Here is a 20,218-nt window from a genome sequence, read left to right on the forward strand (position 1 = left end):
TTAGGGGTTTTATCGTCTCCAAAAGAGAAATCCAAAGTATTTTAAAATCTACTCTGGAATAGTTCTGGAAATTGTTTTTTGGCCATGTTGGGCGTCTTGAGGGATCTAGTTCCCCAAGGATTGAACCTGGACCCGCACACAGTGAAAGCTGGGTCCTAACCAGTGGACCGCCCGGGAATTCCCGGAAATTCTTAAAATGAGTTTAGTGTTACAATTACTGAAGCCCCAAATTGGGAGCGATAGCTTGAAAGGAGAGCAGAATAGTCCAGAACTCGCACTACCCGGCAGGCAGCCCTCTCCTCTCCCTCCCTGCAAAGCGACCGGCACACATGACGTGTGCAGATGCTTTTCCTGTGCTCTGGGATCTCAAACCTGTGCAGTAGTTTGAACTCACAATGTCTTGCCAGGTGACACATGAATACTACACATCTTTCTCACATGGACTCAGCTAAGAAAGGACGCCTCACCCTGTACTTCTGCAGTCGATATTCTAGGCTGGAATGCAGAGCTTGAGATGTATTTCTATTGAATTCTTGGTTGTATTGGGACATTTAAGTGAACAAAGCACACTAAGAAGAGAGAGGAAAAATAATCCCTCAAAGGCTGGAGGCATGAAGTTTTTACCCAAGTAAACGAGGCGGGACTGCCACTCGCTGAGAGGCAACCCGCAGAAAAGTGGGCCAGCTGTGTTCCAAGAACCTTTATTTGGTCACACTGAAATCTGATTTCAATATCATTTTCAAATGTCACAAAATAGTCTTTCACCCCCCCAACCATTTAAAAATGTAAAAACCATCCTTAGCTCTCGGCCTGTTAAAAGGTAAACAGGTACATTAAAATCCTGATCTGAGCAAACACGGATTGGGAGCAGCACCAAGCCGAAGTGGTTAGGAGCCCTGCCAACAGGGGACTCGGAAGCGAAGCCAGGAAGCTGTCAGATCGGCTGCAGCTGAAGCAGCTGCCTTACCCCTTGGCTGTCTGTGATTAAGTTTCCTGGACATGAGTGCATTTACAGGACTGACTGTGGCTCAGGTTCTGCGGGCTGTGTAGGCCCCAGGCTTTAGAGCTACCCAGCCCAGTGGCCTCAGGCTGATCATCAGGCCTCACAGGTGTGGGCACAGGTCCGCATTTGGCCCATGGGCCACACAGTCAGCCAGCCGCTGACTTAGGACCGTGTTGATCCAGAAAGAATCCAGGTGCTGAAACAGATTTAAGGCTGGTCCCTCTGGCCCTTTTTGGCCAGCCTGCAACTGCTGTCAGGGGAAAACAGAAGCATCCTGCCCCATGGAGAACCTGGAGTCCAGAGGCCTTCCACCCCTTTGTCCATCATTACCCGGAAGTGGCCAGGAGACAACTCCCTTGTGGGGACGGCACACCCAGTGACAAACAGCCTTCCTAGAGCCAGAAGGCGAGAGCATGGGGCCTCGGCAGGCCCTTCCAGCACATGATGGCACCAGGCGCGTGTGGCATGTGCACCGGGACCTTGACTCTTTGTCCCATTCTTGGGTGGCTCACAAAGCCTAAGATACAGACCACTCACATGTGCCCACCCTGTCCGGCTCTGATGGCAGTGACCACCTGGTTGAGCACAGCAGCCGAGGCGGGGACATAATCTCTGTTCACAATCTCTGCACAGTCTGTAAAGGTCCCTGCCCTCTTGCACTGACCCTTCAGACACAAGTTCTGGGTGGAGCAGGGGACGGCCGGGGAGATGGGGTTACAGCTGCTGCAGGGGGCACAATGACTGCATGGTGTCCTCTGCCCAGGGCGGGAACACCCCCGAAGGTGCAGGTTGGGGGGTGATCCTCATCCCCAGAGACAACACTGCAACCTGAGAACGTGTCACACCTTGTGTCAGGCGACCTGGCAGATCAGGCTGAGCTGCTGCGGGGTTGAGTCCCTGTCCACGTGCTGAGAATGGACACTCACGTGAACTCGGCCACCCTGAACTCCACTGTTCCCAGCCCCACCAGGCCCGCCAGTACACACGGAGTGGCACTGTCTCCCCTGATACAAACCCACGGGCTGATTTTGGGCCGTGTCGCACAAGGCGATCTGGGCTTCACCCAACCAGTGTGATGGTGACCCAAGTCGTGCTGCAATAAATCCTGAAGTGACCTATGTCCCTCAGGGTCACCTGTCCGTACACGGGAGAAGTGGCCTCTCTGTGGCAGGCCGCCTTTGGCCTGTGACTATGGGCAATGGCACCAAAGATTGGCAGGTCTCAGGGGGGTGGTCCTGGGTGTCAGCCTGTGCAAATGACACACCTGGTCCTGAGTCACCGCTGCCGAGTCCAGGGCCCCAAGCAGGGCTGGACTCAATGCTCCATGTCAGCCTCATCCTGTGGCTCACAGGCCTTGCGGAGATGTTCTGTGAGCCGCTCCGCAACCCCAGCCAGTCAGTCAGGTTCACCAGAGGGGTGGGCGGAGCAGTGATCTCCCTTGAACGTTCTTTCCGCCCGTGCCAAGAAGGCCAAGGGCCCTGACCACTCTACCCTGGCCGTTTCTCCAGGCTGCGCTGGCAGAGAAAACCCGGGGAGGAGGTGATGTGGGCGGAGCAGGCTCGCTCACGCGCACCTGTTGCTCAGCACCCACGGGGCCCTCTGCCCTGGGACCTGTGGGGCCCACGTGACCACGCCGACAGGCTGATCTCGGTGAGCAGGCATCTCCACCGTCCTCAGGCCTTTGAGAAGGCACGGGCTCGTGTGTCTGCTCGCAGACCCCCCAGTTTTGGCAGTCCCCATGGCTGGAGTTTTGAGGATGTCTGGCCAGCAGCAGCCAACACACATCCCAGCCTCTGGTGGTGTTCTCGGGACTGAGGTGAGGCTCCTGCAATGCTGAGGGCTGGGCTGGGAATCCCAGTGAGGGCTGCGCGTCTGATTCTCGTAACTGAAGCAGCTGGACTCTGGACGTAGGGTGGGCCAGTGACACTGTCCCCGGGCCCAGGCACCGCTGCTGGAGCCAGCTCCTCCCCAAAGAGGCCCTGCTGGGGGAGTCAGGTGAGGGGGACCCGGCCGCGCCGCCTGGGGCCCCGCAGACACGAGTGAGCATATCTTGCTGCTGAAGCCAGTCTGAGTACCTGGTGCTTAAGGAAGACGTCCTGGGTAACTTCTTTCAACTCACTCGTCTGGAGGGGCTCACGGGGCTTTTCTCATGCCTCTTCCTCGTCTGCAGGACCTGGGGTCTTCCCTCTGTGAACTCAAATGCTACACATGTGCACCTTCATGTGAGGGACAGGGGCTTTACTGAAGGTCAAACGTGCCAGCAAATAAACATACACATCATGTGAATCTGGATGCTCCCTCTCCTAAGAGAGCAATTCTGAATCTTTCACAACATTTTAAATCATCAGTATAAATGATCCCATAAAAAATAAGTTAAGGCTGTAGGTTTATTCACATTTATACACATTCGTAAAGGTGAGTGGTCTATCCCATGTGAATTTTCTGATGCTGAGTAAGCCTTGAGCTCCTATTAAAAGCTTTGCCACATTCATTACATTTATAAGGTTTCTCTCCAGTGTGAATTCTCTGGTGTATAATTAGATGTGAGCGCCATCTGAATATTTTTTCACATTCATTACATTTATGAAGTTTCTTTACAGTATTAACTTTCTTACGGCTCACGTGGGTAGAAGCTTCCAGAGTATTCCCATACTCATGGTACCACTGGGCTCGAGTGTGGATCCTCTGGTGCTCAATGAGGTACGAGCTCCGGCTGAAGGCTTTCCCACACTCGCTGCATCCGTAGGGCTTCACCCCAGCGTGAATGATCTGGTGCTGGAAAAGGGTAGAGTTTTGACTGAAGGCTTTCCCACATTCACTGCACTTATAGGGCCTCTCCCCCGTGTGCACCCGCTGGTGTATTGTGAGCTGTGTGCTCATACTGAAGGCTTTTCCACATTCGAGGCACTCGTAGGGCTTCTCCCCTTTATGGATCCTCTGATGGTAAATGAGGCTTGAGCTCTGGCTGAAGGCCTTCCCACAGTCACTGCACTCATAGGGCTTCTCTCCAGTGTGAATTCTCTGATGCTGAATTAGGTGTGAGCCCTGGACAAAGCCTTTCCCACACTCATCACACTTAAATGGTTTTTCTCCAGTGTGAGTTCTCTGGTGGCGAATAAGCCGTGAGCTGCAACCAAAGGCCTTTGAACACTTGTTGCATTTATAAGGTTTCTCTCCGGTATGTGTCAGCTGATGCTGACTAAGGCGGGAGACCCACCGGAAAGCCTTCCCACACTCGTCACACTTAAATGGTTTCTCGGTAGCATGCAACCTCTGATGTGCAACCAGGCTGGGACTATCCGGGGTTCTTGGGAGCTGAAGTTTCTCCCCAGCGTGCATCCGCTGGTGCTGAGCTAGGGTTGAGCTCTGGCTGAAGGCCTTCCCGCACTCCTGGCATGGGTAGGGCCTCTCTCCCGTGTGGGTCCTCTGGTGCCTGGCCAGCTGAGACTGCTGGCTGAAGGCCTTCCCGCACTCCCGGCAGCCATAGGGCCTCTCTCCTGTGTGGACCCTCTGATGGTGGATGAGGCTAGAGCTCTGACCAAAGGCTTTTCCACATTCCTCACACCTGTAGGGCTTCTCCCCAGTGTGAATCCTTTGATGCTGAATGAGTTTCGAGCTCAGACGAAAGGCCTTCCCACACTCGGTGCATTTAAACGGCTTCTCTCCAGTATGGATCCTCTGATGCTGAGTAAGCTGTGAGCACAACCTGAAGACCTTCCCACACTCCTCACACTCATATGGCTTCTCTCCATGCAAGGTACTCAGATTTCTCCCCTGTAAGCAATCAGGTAATTTTTTTTGGCACTCCTGGCAGCTGTTAGGTCTCTTCTGTGTATTAATTTCCTGATGCAGAGAGACATCTGAAGTAGATCGGAAACTCCTACCACAGATGTTGCATCTTCGCAAGGACCCCTGACTTTGGTCATGTCGACAACCCAGGCGGCCACCGCTCCCCTGCTCACCACACCCCTGGGCCTCGTCCTCAGCGAAGGTCTCCCTGGGAGCCGCAGTCCCTATGTTCAAGCAGTTTTTCTGGAAGAGGGAGGTTGGCTGACTCTCTGAACAGACCTCGGGATCAGAGGCGTCTCCAAAGCCAGGACTCTGGGGAAAGTCCTGGGACGGGGTTTTGACCATGACCACACAGGATTCTGATTTTAGACGGTCAATGTCTTCACAGGCCTGCTCACTCTCGGTCCCGACTGTAGAATCTGAAATGAACAGGAAGTAAACTGCTGCTTATCCCCTGTGCTCAGAGAAAGGACAAAGACTGGAGGATGGGGCAGGGGTGCAGACCACCCCTGGGACTGAGCGCCCTCCCAGAGAGTCTGCATTGAGCACACGGAAAGATGCTACAAGAAATCAATGCCTTTGACAGTTCTAAAAATCTGGTTTCATTCATACGTCATTTTATGCACTCATTCAGTTACAGTGTACTTGGCAGAGTGCGAAGAGCTTCCCTCCTATGTGGGGGAAAGGTCCTCCCACATGGAACTAGCACGAGGAAAAATCTACAAAGAAGCAAAGTGAGCTCGATAGGGTGGGAGGTTTAGTGAGAGGCAGGGCTAGGCCGAGAGGTCAGAGGCTCCTGGTTGCAGAGGACGTAGAGTGAGGAGGAAAGAGGGACTGAAAACTGTGAATAGAGGGATGTTAGATACCAAGAAAAATGAGGTGCAAGAGCTCCTGAGGGGCACATGGGTGGTGAGCCCAAGAGGACTGGGGCTCCGGCTGTCCACTGGGTGGGGTTCTGAGAAGAACCCCGGGCCTGAACTCTGTGGCATCCAGCTGCCGCCAAGCCACGCCCTCTGACGCACACCTGGCTGCGTCCCTTGCTAGTCCGCCCCTCAGCTTCCAGGTGGCCTCCCCCACTGGCCATACTGACTCCTCCTTCCCATGGGTTTCTGGAGGGTCCACCTATGCTGCCTGCCCTCCATGTGGAGGTTTGGAGTGATGTGGCCACCAGCCAAGGAATACCTGGGGTCACCAGAAGCTAGAATAGGCAGGAAGGATCCTCCCCTACAGGTTTCAGAGAGAACATGACCCTGCCCATACCTTGATTTTGGACATCTGGCCTCCAGAACTGAGAAACAGTAAATCTCTGCTGTTTTAAGCCTCCAGTTCGTGATGCCTTGTTACAGCAGCCCCAGGACACTAACACAGCCCTAAAGCCTTATCTGAGAGGTTGGGGTCACCCACGGCCCCAAGAAGTTCCAGAGGGAGCACTCGCGAAGGGAGGGGACAGCTACTCAGAGCCACACTTAGTGCTCCCCTTAGAGCCACATGTGTGTACCTGAGCTCAGTAAGACTATTAGTAAAATTACAGGGGCTTCCCCGGTGGTGCAGTGGTTCTGCCAATGCAGGGGACACGGGTTCGAGCCCTGGTCCGGGAAGATCCCACATGCCACGGAGCAACTAAGCCTGTGCGCCACAACTACTGAGCCTGTGCTCTAGAGCCTGCAAGCCACAACTGCTGAGCCCAAGTGCCACAACTACTGAGCCCATGCGCCTAGAGCCCGTGCTCCGCAACAAGAAGCCACTGCAATGAGAAGCCTGTGCACCACGATGAAGAGTAGCCCCCGCTCGCCACAATTAGAGAAAGCCCGCGTGCAGCAACAAAGACCCAACGCAGCCCCCCCCCAAAAAATTACAAACTGAAGAAATTGTGGTTCAAAAACAAACCGTTTTTGCCATAATGCACAGGTGTTTTGTGCCCTTGCTTTTCTGTAGTTCAGTCTCTCCTGAGGCTGCCCCACCACCGGTCTACACTTCCGGACCCACCCCATGGCATTCCCAGGCAGCCCAGCAAGCCCATGTGGGTGGCACCTGGGATCTGCCTCCAGCCTCCCGCCTGCAGCCCTCTCACCCTGTGCCCGGAAGCCTCACCTGCCCGGGAGGTCCTGGCTGCCTCTCTCCCCTCCGTTCCTTGCAGGTCGAGGACCCATGGCTCCTGCCCCTGTTCCAGCCGGGAGATCAGCTCAGGCTTGAAGACCAGGAATCCTGCTGTGGAGGCGGCAGAGGAGGAGATGGCATTGGTGTGGCTGGGAGTGCAGCTCAGCCTTCCCTGGTTCCCAGGAGTGAAGGGCTGGGGGCTACTGGGGCACAGGGGCCCTCTCTGTCCAGGTCTGTCGCCTCCTGAGGCTGGACACAGAGGAACTCCTGGACTCCCAAACTGTCCCTGTCTCCATCCACACAGGGTGCCAGGATCCCCAGGGAGCCCTGTCACCCGAATCTGCCTAGCACACGCCAGCTCTAGCCCAGGGGGAGAGAAGCCAGGCACTGCCAGCACTTCCCTCAGTCCCTCAGTTCTGAGGGCAAGGACACTCCAAGAGGTTGACGTGGTTAAAAAACAAGACAAACAACAACAACGACAAATCAACAAACAAAATGGATCTTAAATCAGAAGTTGTGAGGACTTCCCTGGCAGTCCAGCGGTTAAGACTCCGCACTTCCAATGCAGGGGGCACGGGTTTGATTTCTTTGTCTGGGAACTAAGATCCCGCATGCCACGCGGTACCGCCAAAAAATAAAATAAAATAAATTAAAAAAAAAAATCAGGTGTGAAGTCCAATGGTCACCCAGCAGCCCCAGCCTCGAGTCCTCACACAAAGCCCTGGGGGGCCTCGGCAGAGGGGTGGAGAGCTGCGGGCACCCACCTTCTGGGGCCGCCAGCCCCCAGGCCGTGGGCCAGCTGTGTGATGTGCTCCCAGCCCATCCAAGGGCTGGCCAAGCCCTCTGCTGGAGCACACCTCAGGTTTCCAGCCGTGTGGGTGGAGAAGGGCAGGCAGAGAGAGCCTAGGTCGAAGGCTCAGGTGATGGCAGGACCCCCACAGTCAACATGAAACAGGTGTTCTTGCCAAGCACATAATCAACACTCACAGAGAAACATCCCTGGGCCAGCCAGGAAGGGGGTCAGGCACAGGCCACAGAATAATACCACAGACTGCGGCTGATCTAAATGCAACTGGACATGACAGCCACCACAACAAGTAGCTCAAAACTATTAGCTACCTGAAAACTAAATGATGAATTACTAAGTGGTATTTACTATAAGTAAAGTGTATTTACTGTAAGTCAAAATTTGTAGGGCGCAGCTGAAGCAGTACTTACAGATAAAATTTCACATTTTTAAATACGCTGACCAGAAACAAGAATGATTGGGGGCTTCCCTGGTGGCGCAGTGGTTAAGAATCCACATGCCAGTGCAGGAGACATGGGTTCGAGCCCTGGTCCGGGAAGATCCCACATGCCGTGGAGCAACTAAGCCCGTGCGCCACAACTACTGAGCCCGTGTGCCACAACTACTGAAGCCTGCACGCTGCCTAGAGCTGTGCTCTGTAACGAGAAGCCACCACAGTGAGAAACCCATACACCGCAACGCAGAGTAGCCCCGTTCACCGCAGCTAGAGAAATCCTGCGCGCAGCAACAAAGACCCAATGCAACCAGAAATAAAATTAAAATGAAAAATAAAATGAAATAAAATAATAAATTTATTTAAAAAAAGAAACAAGAATGATAAACACAGAAGAAGTAAATACTAAATTCAAGGAGTTGCAAACAAAACAACACAGCAAACACAAATAAATAAAAAGGAAGAAAATAACAAAGGTGGGCAAGATTCAATGAAAGAGCACCCCCTCCCCAAAAAAACCCCAAAAGCTGGTTCTTCAAAAAGATAAAAAGAATAGTCTTGTGGCAAAACCAATCACAAGGACTTCCCTGGTGGTCCAATGGGTAAGACTCCACGCTCCCAATGCAGGGGGCCCGGGTTACATCCCTGGTGGGGGAACTAGATCCCGCATGCATGCCACACCGTCCACATGCCGCAACTAAGAGTCCACATGCCACAACAAAAAGATCCTGTGTGCTGCAACGAAGACCCAGTGCAGCCAACATAAATAAATAAATATTTTTTTAAAAAATCAGTCAACACAGTGAAATGATGCTGCCTAAAAATAAAACAAATAAGGGAAACAAACATAATAGAGATTAAAAATAAAGAGTAGTACAAACACATGCTAAAAAAAAATTGAAAAGCTGAATGAGTAGATCTATCTGTACAAAAACTAGAAATGACAAAATCGGCACAGGGGAAAATCCGTAAGCTTGATAGACCATGAGGCATTAAGAAAATGTAAATTCTAGTCAAAGACCTTCCTTCCCCAAGGGCCCAAGGCCCAGGTGGTCTTACAGGCGAGTTCAACCAAAAACTTGAAGGTTCAATCAATTCCATCTATATAAATTCTTCCAGAAATTAAAAAAGACAGCAAAAGCTTCCCAGCTCATTTTATGAAACTTATATGCAAAAAATACCAAACTATATAATGACAATTCACCAAAAAAGAAAAAACAAACAAACAAAAAATCATACAAGTCCATTTGGCTTAGGAACAGGGATGCAAAAATCCAAAATACTGACTACCCGAGTCCAAAAGGTTAGAATGCATATGTAAATAACATGACTTAAGTAGAGTTTCTTCCAGGAATATAAGGAAATATGCCAATGTAATGTTTTTTTTTTTTTTTGCGGTACGCGGGCCTCTCACTGTTGTGGCCTCTCCCGTTGCGGAGCACAGGCTCCGGACGCGCAGGCTCAGCGGCCATGGCTCACGGGCCCAGCCGCTCCGCGGCACGTGGGATCCTCCCGGACCGGGGCACGAACCCGTGTCCCCCACATCGGCAGGCGGACTCTCAACCACTGCGCCACCAGGGAAGCCCCCAATGTAATTTATTAGACTAACAGGCTAAGGAAAAAAAGAACATATGGACATCTCAATTAATGTAGGAAAAGAATTTGAAATTTGACATGCTCATTTATGATTCAAAACAAAATTCTTGGACTTCCCTGGTGGTCCAGTGGTTAAGAATCCGCCTGCCAATGCAGCGAACACGGGTTCTATCCCTGCTCCAGGAAGATCCCACATGCCGCGGGGCAGCTAAGCCGGTGCACCACAACTACTGAGTGTGCACTCTAGAGCCTGTGAGCCACAACTACCGAAGCCCGCGTGCCTAGAGCCTGTGCTCCACAACAACAGAAGCCACCACAATGAGAAGCCCGCACACCGCAACCAAGAGTACCCCCGCTCGCCGCAACTAGAGAAAGCCCACGCACGGCAACGCAGCCAAAAAAAACAAAACACCAAAACTCTTCAGCCAACTTCTGTCCTTAGTTACATGCATTCCCTTTAAAATCAGAACAAAACACGCATGCCCACAGCACTCCTAACAGCACGGGTGCTCTGGTCATTGCTAAAGATCAGGACACATGGGGGCTAGGAAGGAAAACACCAAGCTTTCACTTGCAGGCCCCTCCTTAGAACATGATACCAGAACTAGCAGGGAGTCCAATGAAGTGGCCAAATACAAGGTCTATCCTCCAAAATCAAGAGCATTTCTCTAGAGCAGCAATAATCAGCTAGAAATATAACATAACAATGACACATTCACAAAACAACCTAAACTGAAGATCGAACACCAGACCACTGTGGAGGAAATGCCCACACTCTAATAACGTCTGCAGAGGTAAGTAGATAAATGGAGACACAATGCATGGTCTTGCATGGGAACAGTTAACAGAAAGGTGCCAGTTCTCCTCACACTATCTACAAATCCAAACCACTCCCCTATAAAAATTCCAGTGCAATTTTCAAGGAACTCAAACTTATTCTAAACTTACAGAAAGAACTAACTACTCTATTAGCCGTAAGTAAGTGAAATTTTAAAAAGAATAAAGAGCGAGAGCTGCCCCACCAGGTATTAACATGCCACAAGCCAAAGCAATAAAAAATAACACTAATAACAGAACAACCTGACAAAAAGCAGAGAGCTGGCCCGTAACAGACCAGAGCTCAGAAACACACCATCACACATATGAAAAAGGCAGCTCCACAAATCAACTGGAGAGGATGGATTGTTTAGTGCTGGAGAAACGGCTCGGTGTGTGGACAAAGATAAAAAAGGATTCTTGGGGCGTCCCTGGTGGCGCAGTGGTTAAGAATCCGCCTGCCAATGTAGGGGACACGGGTTCAAGCCCTGGTCCGGGAAGATCTCACATGCCCCGGAGCAACTAAGCCCATGCGCCACAACTACTGAGCCTGTGCTCTAGAGCCCGCGAGCCACAACTACTGAGCCCACGCGTCTAGAGCCCGTGCTCCGCAACAAAAGAAGCCACTGCAACGAAGAGTAGCCCCCGCTCGCCGCAACTAGAGAAAGCCCGTGCACAGCAACGAAGACCCAACGCAGCCAAAAATAAAATAAATCTTAAAAATTAAAGAAAAAAAAAGGATTCTTACTTAACTTCACACACAAAAGTGGAGCCCAGGTCTAAAAGAGAAAGATGAACTATAAAATCCACATGAGAAAATGCAGACCATCCCCATGGCCTTGGAGTAGAAAAGAACTTTTATATAAAACTTCAGAAGTACAACTCATAACGCAAAAACTGATCGATTTAATTACATTAGAATCTCACCTCACAAAGCTAACAAACAGGAGAGAATGGGGCAGATATTTACAAGGCCCAACACCTGTGCAGTCCTGTCTCATTCGATGGATCCTAAGACGCACTTGAAGAGCACACTCAGGTTTCTGAATGTGGGTCACATCTGGGACGTGCTGTCCTTAGCCGGGTGGCGCTGTGACCTGCCATGGAGCCTGTGCACACGTGGGCTGGGCCTCAGCCGAGTAACCAGCACTGTGGTAAACACTGCTCTTTGCACCAGGTGACCGTACAGCAGAAGGCCAGGGAGAAAGAGCAGCAGGGCTCTTCTGAGGCTGGAGAAGCAAACTGTCGCCAGGGCAGTGACTGCAATTCAGTCACTGGCAAATCAGCAACCATGTGCACACCACGCCTGAGACACGAGGATGGGCACAGTGTAGGAGCCGTGTGGTTCATCACCGAGATCCAGCAGGAGAATGGCTGCCCCACACCGGGCAAGAAAACGAAAACCCAGCAACACTTACGAAAGGCAGCACCACTCAGGCTCTCCATGGACCACAGGACGCCGGCAGGTCAACAAGTGGACACAGAAACCCGTTCAGCAGAGGATGGGAGGGCACAGAGCAACACCCCAGCCAGCTCACTGCACGTGTCTCTCCCGTTCCGTCTCAGGGACGCACACTTCATCTTGTCTAAGTGTGTCTGAGCGCACTCTTCAAAAGTATGAAATAAAAAACTGAAGGGATAAGAAGGCATCGTGTGGCAGTATAAACAGCAGCACTCTACCTCGCAAAGGTACATAAAACAATGATGTGGTTTACGATGTACAGCATCCTGGACTCAATGAAATCAAATACAAGAAATAACAAACACATTCAAATCAATAAGGCCCAGTGACCCCAGCAGAAAACTGGCCAAGGCTCTGAGCACTTTATGGAAGATACCTGGCTCTTCCCAACTCTAACAAGACTTGAAAGATGCGCCAGGTCAGCAGTCATCAGAGAAACGGGGGCTCAAATCACGACAGGCTCACTGCGTGCTCCTTTGTGTGGAAACACACGAGAAAGCTGGGCCTGTGGGCTGGCCAGGACTGAAGGGGACAGGCCTGGTCCAGCAGGCTGAGAGACCCTTGGCTGACCACGCTGCTGTGTCTAGCCCACTTCTGGTTCTCCAGCCCAATGCTCTCTCAGGGGCCCAGGCACTCAAGTGTGATGGGGCTGGAGACCACATGGGGCCAGCGCAGCAGGGGTCACACACCCCTTTCACAAGGGTGCAGTCCACGTCACAGGGTGCGTGACACAACAACACAGAGACAGACATGAAACGCACTGGGGTGCCTGCCTGTGGTGGGGGGGGATGGGAGAGGAAGACAGGGCAGGGCAGGAGGGCCACAGGGGGCCCTGACAGCCTCCACGGAGTGGCACCTGCAGCATCGCTGCCACCCTGGCTTTGACCGACAACCATCTCCTTGGATCCCATGAGCCAACAGCTTCTCTTCTGCTGTTTAAGCTATTTCAAGTTTGGATTCTATTTCTCACAAGTTAATCTATTCACTCAGGCAAAAAGGAAGCTTCATCAGCTCCCAGAAGTCCACCTACACTGTGAGGACTAAATCACGTGATGTGTGCAAACCTGGGAGCCTGCCTGGCTCACTGTGACCCCTCCTGGGGTTAGCTTCTGACCCATAAGGACTCACAGGCCCAAGGCCCCTGTTTAGCCCATGAGAGCTTGACCACACGGCCTCCGTATCCGCAGCCTATAATAGAGGCCTGGGGACGTCCCTGGTGGCGCAGTGGTTAAGAATCCCCCTGCCAATGCACGGGACACGGGTTCGAGCCCTGGTCCGGGAAGATCCCACATGCCGCGGAGCAACTAAGCCCCTGCGACACAGCTACTGAGCCTGCGCTCTAGAGCCCACGAGCCACAACTACTGAAGCCCGCACGCCTAGAGCCCATGCTCCGCAACAAGAGAAGCCACCACAATGAGAAGCCCGCACACAGCAATGAAGACTGAATACAACCAAAAATAAATAAAATAAAACAATAAATAAATAAATAAATATAATAGAGGCCTGGCTAGGTGGGTGCTGACTGATGACGCAGGGGGTAAGGGTGTCCAGATGAAGCCTCACCTAGTCCGGCCACACTGCTGTGGTTCTCGAGCATCACCTCCTTGTAGAGGGCCCTCTGGGCAGGGTCCAGACACTGCCATTCCTCCCGTGAGAAGTGCACAGCCACATCACCAAACGTCACAGCCTCCTGAAAGGACACACACCAGTCCCCCAGGGACCCCTGGGTGTCTCAGGCACATGGACCACAAAGTTGGGTGAGACAGTCACCAGGCCCCTTTGGCTCTAAAATCAAGGGGAGGAGGGAATTCCCTGGCGGTCCTGTGGTTAGGAATCTGCACTTCCACTGCAGGGGGCATAGGTTAGATCCCTGGTCAGGGAACTAAGATCCTGCAAGCCACGCAGTGTGGCCAAAACAATAATAATAATAAAAGAAAAGAAAATCAAGGGGAGAGACGGTATGGAGAAGGCGGAGGGACCCAGACTATGGTGATGTACAACCTTCCCCTGAGAGCCTCAGGCAGGGCCCGGTCTGGGCAGGTGTTTGCTCACGACCTTGGCAATGGGCATGCTGGAGACCGGCAAGGGTCACAGTGTGGAGCCGAGGGAGGGTCTAGGTCCAGGCCCAGTGGGCAGGGGGGGTGCCCAAAGGAGGAGGAAGGGCCCCTCCCAGGACGAGGGAGGGAAAGGGGGAAGTCAGACTCCTACCATGCGTCTGGGTGGGTGGGGATCCGCGTGTCCCGGCCGAGAGACCTGCTGGAAGTTACGAAAAGGCTAGAGATCAGCATCCTGGAGGCCCCAACCCCTGACTTCCAGGCTAATCGAGGGGCGTGGTACTACGTTCTCCGATCCTGTACCTCCAACCCCAGGTGTTCTCTGGCAGGGACTTGGGGCGGGGCCAAAGTCGCCAGGGCACCTGAGTACCCGCCCCCCCAGCTCCATTCATCCTTCAGAGTGTGTAGAATGTATGAATCACTCCGCAAACAGGTACTGCGTGGCTGCTACGGGCGCCAGGTGCTCAACCCAGCAGTGGGGATACAGTAGTGAACAGCACACAAAGGCTTTGCCTTCACGGAACAGTCTACTGGAGAAGAGAGTTAAATGACCACACAAACAAGTGAAAAATTACAGCTGTGATAATAGCACCGAAGCACAAGAAACTCCGAAAGCACTTAAGCTAGGAAATTCTGACCTAGCCTGATAGGTCACTTCCCCTAGGTGCTAACTCGGCCAAGGTAATGGAGGTGGGGAGGGCACTGCATGCAGCAGGAACAGTGTGTGCAAAGGGCATGAGGCAGGAAAAACCGGGGCTGAATGAGCCATTGGGGCCGCAAGAGGAAGCATGATGCGACTGGAGGCTCGAATAGACAGGAACCGGAAGGACGGACTGCAGGGACAAGAGAAGTGGACACAGGACCCCACCCCAACCCCAGTACATAAACTTGGCCCCTCCCCAGGCATCTCTTTGGGAGGTCAGAATAAGAAGCGGGCTTCCTAGGGGAGCTTTTGGCTCTCAAACCGGCTTGAGGGCCGAAGCCCCAGGCCGTGAGGACAGCAAGGCTAAGGCAGCAGTGACCACTGTCAGGTGGGTCCCCACCTGGGCCTGGCCAGTGCTGGATCCTGGGTCCCCTGTAGGGAACCGCACGCCCTTAGCGGCAACCAGAATTCAGAGAAAATACATATCTTACTCCCCCAAGGTACGGCCCTTTTTGCCACCCTCACTAAGTCTAGGTCTTCGACGGGCAGTGAGGGAGGGAAAAAGAGGGCCCTAGAGGGAGTTGATTATGCAGGTAGGATAAGCAAGGATGCCCCTGGAGCAGGCCTAGAACCGGCGGGAAGGTTACGAGGCTGCCGCGAGGCCGGATCTGCGGGACTCCCCCTCCCGCCTCCCACCTCTGCCTGCCAAGACGGCCGAGGCTCGACCACCGCCCCGCCAGGCGCCCACGGGCTCTAGAGAGCCACCCGCGCTTCCCCGCGGAGAGGCCGGGGGAGCGCGGGGCCTGCAGAGTCGGAGGCGGGAGGACGCTGGGGCTGGTAGGCGGCCTCTCCGTCCTAGGGCGAAGAGCACGTGGGCCGCCCCGACACTAATCCGCGCGGGTTGCATAGACTCACCCTCCCCGGGGCCGCTCGAGGACCCACCCGCGGGACGACGCCGGAAATGGGCCTCGGCCGCCCGCGGCCGCTCTGCCCCGCAGCCTTCCGGCCGTTCTGGGCGGTTCGGAGGCTCGGCCAACTCGGTGGTTACCAGCCGGCCCCCGCCCCCTCCTCGGAGCCGGCGAACGGGCGGGGCCCGATCGCTGGAGAAAGGATGGAGTCCGGAGAGGGCGGGGCGGAGTCCGGTAAAGGGCGGGGTCACAGTACGGGGAGGGCGGAGCCGGGGCCCAGGAAAGGCGTGGGTCTGGGCCCGGTGTCTCTTGGCCTGGGGGCGGGGAGCGGACTCGGGCGAAGCGGGCGGAGAACCCGAAGTTCGCCCGGGACGATCCCGCGCACCTCCGGTCACCAGTCCGAGGGCGCTGGTTCCCGCACTGGTTCTATGTGCTGGTTTTTCCATAGCAGAACGCACCCGCTGGGCACGTTCGAGGCCCCAGGACTACGGAGACACCCCCACCCAGGCCGTGCCCGGGGTGGAGGAGGTAACGGGATGCGGGAGAACGGCCTGCTGGGGGCGCAGAGGAGCCATGTGCAAAGAGCAGGTGTTCTGCACCTGGTGGGGCAGGTGGTCCAGGCCGAGGTTACCGCAGAGTGCGGCGGGGCACCGACAGCTCAGAGATGAGGCTGGGAGGGCCCCAGAAAGGGTGAGGACCACCAGGAGAAGGAGAGGCCCAGGGGAGGGTCGTCAATCGGGACTCCGGGCGGGGGTCCCTGGCTGCATCGCGGGGCTCGGGGCAGCAGGACAGCCCAGGACCTGCCGAGAGACCGGATGGGGTGGGACCCCAGGCGAAGGGCGGCGCGCCCCGAGGTCAGGTCAAGGCTTCTCCTCGCTGCGCCCCCACCCATCCCCAACTTCGTGTGGCCCCCGGGGCCACCTGTTCTGGGTGTTCTCCCAGATCCACAATGTCCTGTGTGTAGGGGCGGGCACCCCAACTTCTTTGGGACTCAGCAGGAGCCTCCCCAGGTCCCTGCAGCCCTGGGGAGGACGCTGCCTGCGTCTTTGGAGGCCTCAGCTTTGTGCGGCCCTGGTCCCTGGAGCTCTTCACACTGGACAGCCCCGGAGAGGGAAGGGCGGGGGAAGGGTGCGCAGAGCTTTTCGCGGGGAGGGCCCTGACACCCGACTCGTCGATGATCCAAATCCCGGGGTCCCAGGCAAAGCCACTGTGAAATTGGTGCAAACCAAAGTAAGGAAATGGTCAGAATCAGCTCCCGGACCGACTCCTAGGGGAGGTGGAAGGGAAAAGCAAATACACTCGGAGGAACCATCTCCTCTCCCTGGGCCCCTGTGCGGCATGGTCCCGGCGCTCCCACCCCACCCCTCCCAGCTCGAACTCAACTGTCCCGTCCCCACATCCTCCCTGGTCACGCTCAGAGAGCATCTGTGCAAAGTATGAATAAACGAAGGAATGGAGAATGGGAGAGGGCTGGGAATACGCCTGCTTCCTAACCGTAATCGCCAGCCAAGCGCTCAGGTACCCTGAGCTCACTGGTGGTCCTGATCTACTGGGTGCCTTCCTGCTGGAGGGTCTTCACACTGCACCATCTAGAGCTAGGAGGTGCTGGCAAACTTGGGCCCTAGCCTGGCCCACTCAAGGTGAGAGGAGCACTCCCACTCAAAGTAAGGATGACCCAGGGAGCAAGAGGGGGAGCCAGGGCTGATGCTTGGGTCTGTGGACCCTGAGGACAGAGCCATCTCAGCCACCACGAAAGCCTGGCCCAGAGTGTCCACCCAGCAGACATCTGGGCAGTGTGGGAGGTGCAGGTACCAGGGCACTGAGGGTGTTGCCTGGGAGTGGGGTGAAGGAGACGCTTCTATCCACTGCAGGCCATTCCAGGGCCTCCATGGCTGAGTCCCATAATCCTCACTGAGCCTTGGACCCACTGAGCAAACAGACTATTAACAGTAAGGGGCCTGGGGAACTTCCCTGGTTGTTCAGGGGCTAAGACTCTGTGCTCCTGATGCAGGGGGCCGGGGTTTGATCCCTGGTCAGGGAACTAGATCCTGCATGCCACAACTAAAAAAAGATTTCACGAGCAGCTAAGACCCGGAGCAGCCTAAATAAATAAATAAATAAATAATAAATATTTAGGGACTTCCCTGGTGGCGCAGTGGTTAAAAATCCGCCTGCCAATGCAGGGGACATAGGTTTGAGCCCTGGTCCGGGAAGATCCCACATACCGTGGAGCAACTAAGCCCGTGTGCCACAACTGCTGAGCCTGCACTCTAGAGCCCACGAGCCACAACTATTGAGCCTGTGTGCCACAACTACTGAAGCCCGCACGCCTAGAGCCTGTGTTCCGCAACAAGAGAAGCCACTGCAATGAGAAGCCCGCGCACCGCAACAAAGAGTAGCCCCCGCTCGCCGCAACTAGAGAAAGCCTGTGCGCAGCAACGAAGACCCAATGCAGCCAATAAATAAATAAATAAATAAATTTGAAAAGATTGTTTAAAAAAATAATAAATATTTTTGAAAAAGTCAGGGGCCTGCATGGTTCCCCAAATGGTCACAGTGCCCCTTCTCTGGGCCAACCCAGATTACTTTCCAGCTATTTCCAGCCTGCGATTGGGATTCCAAGCTGTAAGTGTTCCCAGGGGAAAAGCCCAGTTTAAAAATTGTTTTTGGGAATTCCCTGGCGGTCCAGTGGTTAGGACTCCACGTTTTCACTGCCAAGAGTGCAGGTTCGAATCCCTGGTCAGGGAATTATGATCCCGCAAGCTGTGCGGCCAAAAGAAAAATTATTTTCAAAGAGCTGTGTTTCCAAGGCCAGTCTGGGCCATCTACTAGATTTTCTGTAGTCTAGTAGATGGCCCAGAGCAGTAACACTTTCAATGAACCAGAACAGACAGAGCCCCTGAAGGCCATTACCATCCCCGAGCACTCAGGAATCTCATGGTGTGCTAAAATGTACCTCGGGTTTATTTTAATTGGGGATGGTAAGACATGCAGACTCGGAAGTGAAGGAAGACATTTATGCTCACAGGTCTCTGGAATGGCAGGCAGGGCACACCACACGGGGCCACACAGGGAAGCACTAGGTTGGTGAGGAGGCAAAAGGGGAGGGAAGGTGTGGCCCAGAGCCTTCACTGCGGTTTCCGCAGGAGGGAATGGGCAAGGCAGAGCAGGTACACTGAGTAAGCTTAGGATCATGTGTTTGAATAATTTCAGCAGGCTGCAGGTTATCAGGTTATAGTTGGTCTCTAGTTGTCCCATACCTGGTCCTGGGGTGATGTAGGGCAGGGAAACATTGGTGTGGTGTGTGAGTCTCATAAAGGAGATAGTTGGGAGTGTGGGCTCTGGATTGGTTGGTTTGTACCAAAGCCTTTCTCTAAGGTTCCTTTGCTATCTCTAGGATCGCCTTTTGGATTTAGCCTTGCTTGACTCAAAAGCTGGCAGGAGGAACCAGGAGACCCCAAGCCCTGAACAGAAGCAGAAGTTCCCTGAGTCCCCCAGAGAAATGTTACCTGAGGAGGTCAGGGGCTTGGGGTCCTGAGAGCAAAATGAACGAGGTGCCGGAGGGGGCCTGAGGAGGTGGGCAGCAGGGGCTGCAGGTGACAGGCCTGTGCCCAGCACAGAGAGTCCTTGTCACCACCTGCTGCTGACTCCTGCCCTGTACTCAACTTTTTTCCCACTTGGACCGGAGTCCCTTGAAGGCACGGTCTGTGGTGTTTCCATCTTGCCTCACTCAGGGTCAGAGGGAGAGTGGAGGGCCACGTGCCCCGCCCCCCCCATACTCCATCCTAGGGACCCCACAGCCCACAAGTCCAAGCACTGTCCCCGCCTCCATCCCACTCTTCCTCTGCCCTTCTGGTCCTCCAGGCCTATCCCGAGCTGACCCCAGAGCCCGTCACCCTGTCCCAGGGCGGCCCGGGTGCCCCTCAGCTCCTGGCCCTGCTGTAGGCTGTGCTGCCTTCGGATGAGCTATCTCTGCCAAGAGTCGGCTGTCTCTCCGGGCGCCTCGTGCTCCCCTGGGGCTTCAGCATGTGGCCACATGGACCCTTCCTTCCCTCTCCTGTCACCTTCTCCTGATGTCTTTCTGGCCTCCACCCCTGCAAAACCCACCTGCCCGCACTGCTGCAAACACATCACCCCGGAGTCCTGAGTGCAAGCCCCTCTGCTCCCTGAGACCCCTGCCCTCACTCTCTCCCTACCTCGCTGGCTCTCCCTCCTCAGGCGTCACCTGCACACCCACTGCCCTGGTCACTAAGCTCTCCCTGTCCTCGCCTACTAGCAGTTCTCACTCAGGGGATCCACCGCCTCTTCTGCTAATTCCAGGGACCCGCTCTGGAAGGACCCCTCCCACTTCTCCAGAAGCCCCCTCCCCGAAAGATGTGCCCTACTGGAGGCTCCCTTTCTGGTAGGCTTGCCCGCCCACTCGACGGCCCCGCGGCGGGAGAGCAGCCTCCCCGCCAGACCACCTGAGCCTCTGCGCACTGCGGGGACCAACCACCTCAGTTCGCCTGCGCTGAAGCCCCAGCGCGAGGGAGGGGCCCCTGGCGCCCGCGAGAGGACTACAAATCCCGGCGTGCCTTGCGGTGGCGACCGCCGCTCCTGGCCGGAAGG

General features: G+C 54.6%; 1 protein-coding gene across 9 annotated transcripts; it reads right to left on the bottom strand.

Moving 5' to 3' along the window:
* Positions 1-267: 267 nt before the first annotated feature.
* ZNF7 (zinc finger protein 7) lies at positions 268-15,700 on the bottom strand. Of its 9 annotated transcripts, none has more exons than XM_060115813.1 (5): positions 15,618-15,700; positions 14,214-14,258; positions 13,569-13,695; positions 6,884-7,000; positions 268-5,211 (listed from the first exon to the last, which is right to left on the bottom strand). In XM_060115813.1, exons 2-5 carry the CDS (start codon positions 14,214-14,216, stop codon positions 3,428-3,430), a joined length of 2,031 nt encoding a protein of 676 aa, XP_059971796.1. In that variant the 5' UTR covers positions 14,217-14,258; positions 15,618-15,700; the 3' UTR covers positions 268-3,427. The 9 variants fall into 9 exon arrangements, with proteins under 9 accessions (XP_059971796.1, XP_059971794.1, XP_059971792.1 ...); XM_060115811.1 differs by having other exon boundaries at positions 14,214-14,261; positions 15,618-15,697; XM_060115809.1 differs by having other exon boundaries at positions 14,214-14,586; positions 15,618-15,679.
* Between the last annotated feature and the right edge of the window lie 4,518 nt (positions 15,701-20,218).

Source organism: Mesoplodon densirostris, chromosome 13 (genome assembly GCF_025265405.1).
Source record: "Mesoplodon densirostris isolate mMesDen1 chromosome 13, mMesDen1 primary haplotype, whole genome shotgun sequence".
Classification (NCBI taxonomy): domain Eukaryota; kingdom Metazoa; phylum Chordata; class Mammalia; order Artiodactyla; family Ziphiidae; genus Mesoplodon; species Mesoplodon densirostris.

What these genes read in the sequence shown, in the direction of transcription:
- ZNF7 (XM_060115813.1), bottom strand. An exon ending in CAGCAGTGTGGCCGGACTAG is followed by an intron (nt 7,001 to 13,568) that starts GTGAGGCTTCAT and finishes CCGCCTCCACAG; the next exon opens with CAGGATTCCTGGTCTTCAAG. An exon ending in AGCCAGGACCTCCCGGGCAG is followed by an intron (nt 5,212 to 6,883) that starts GTGAGGCTTCCG and finishes TGTTCATTTCAG; the next exon opens with ATTCTACAGTCGGGACCGAG.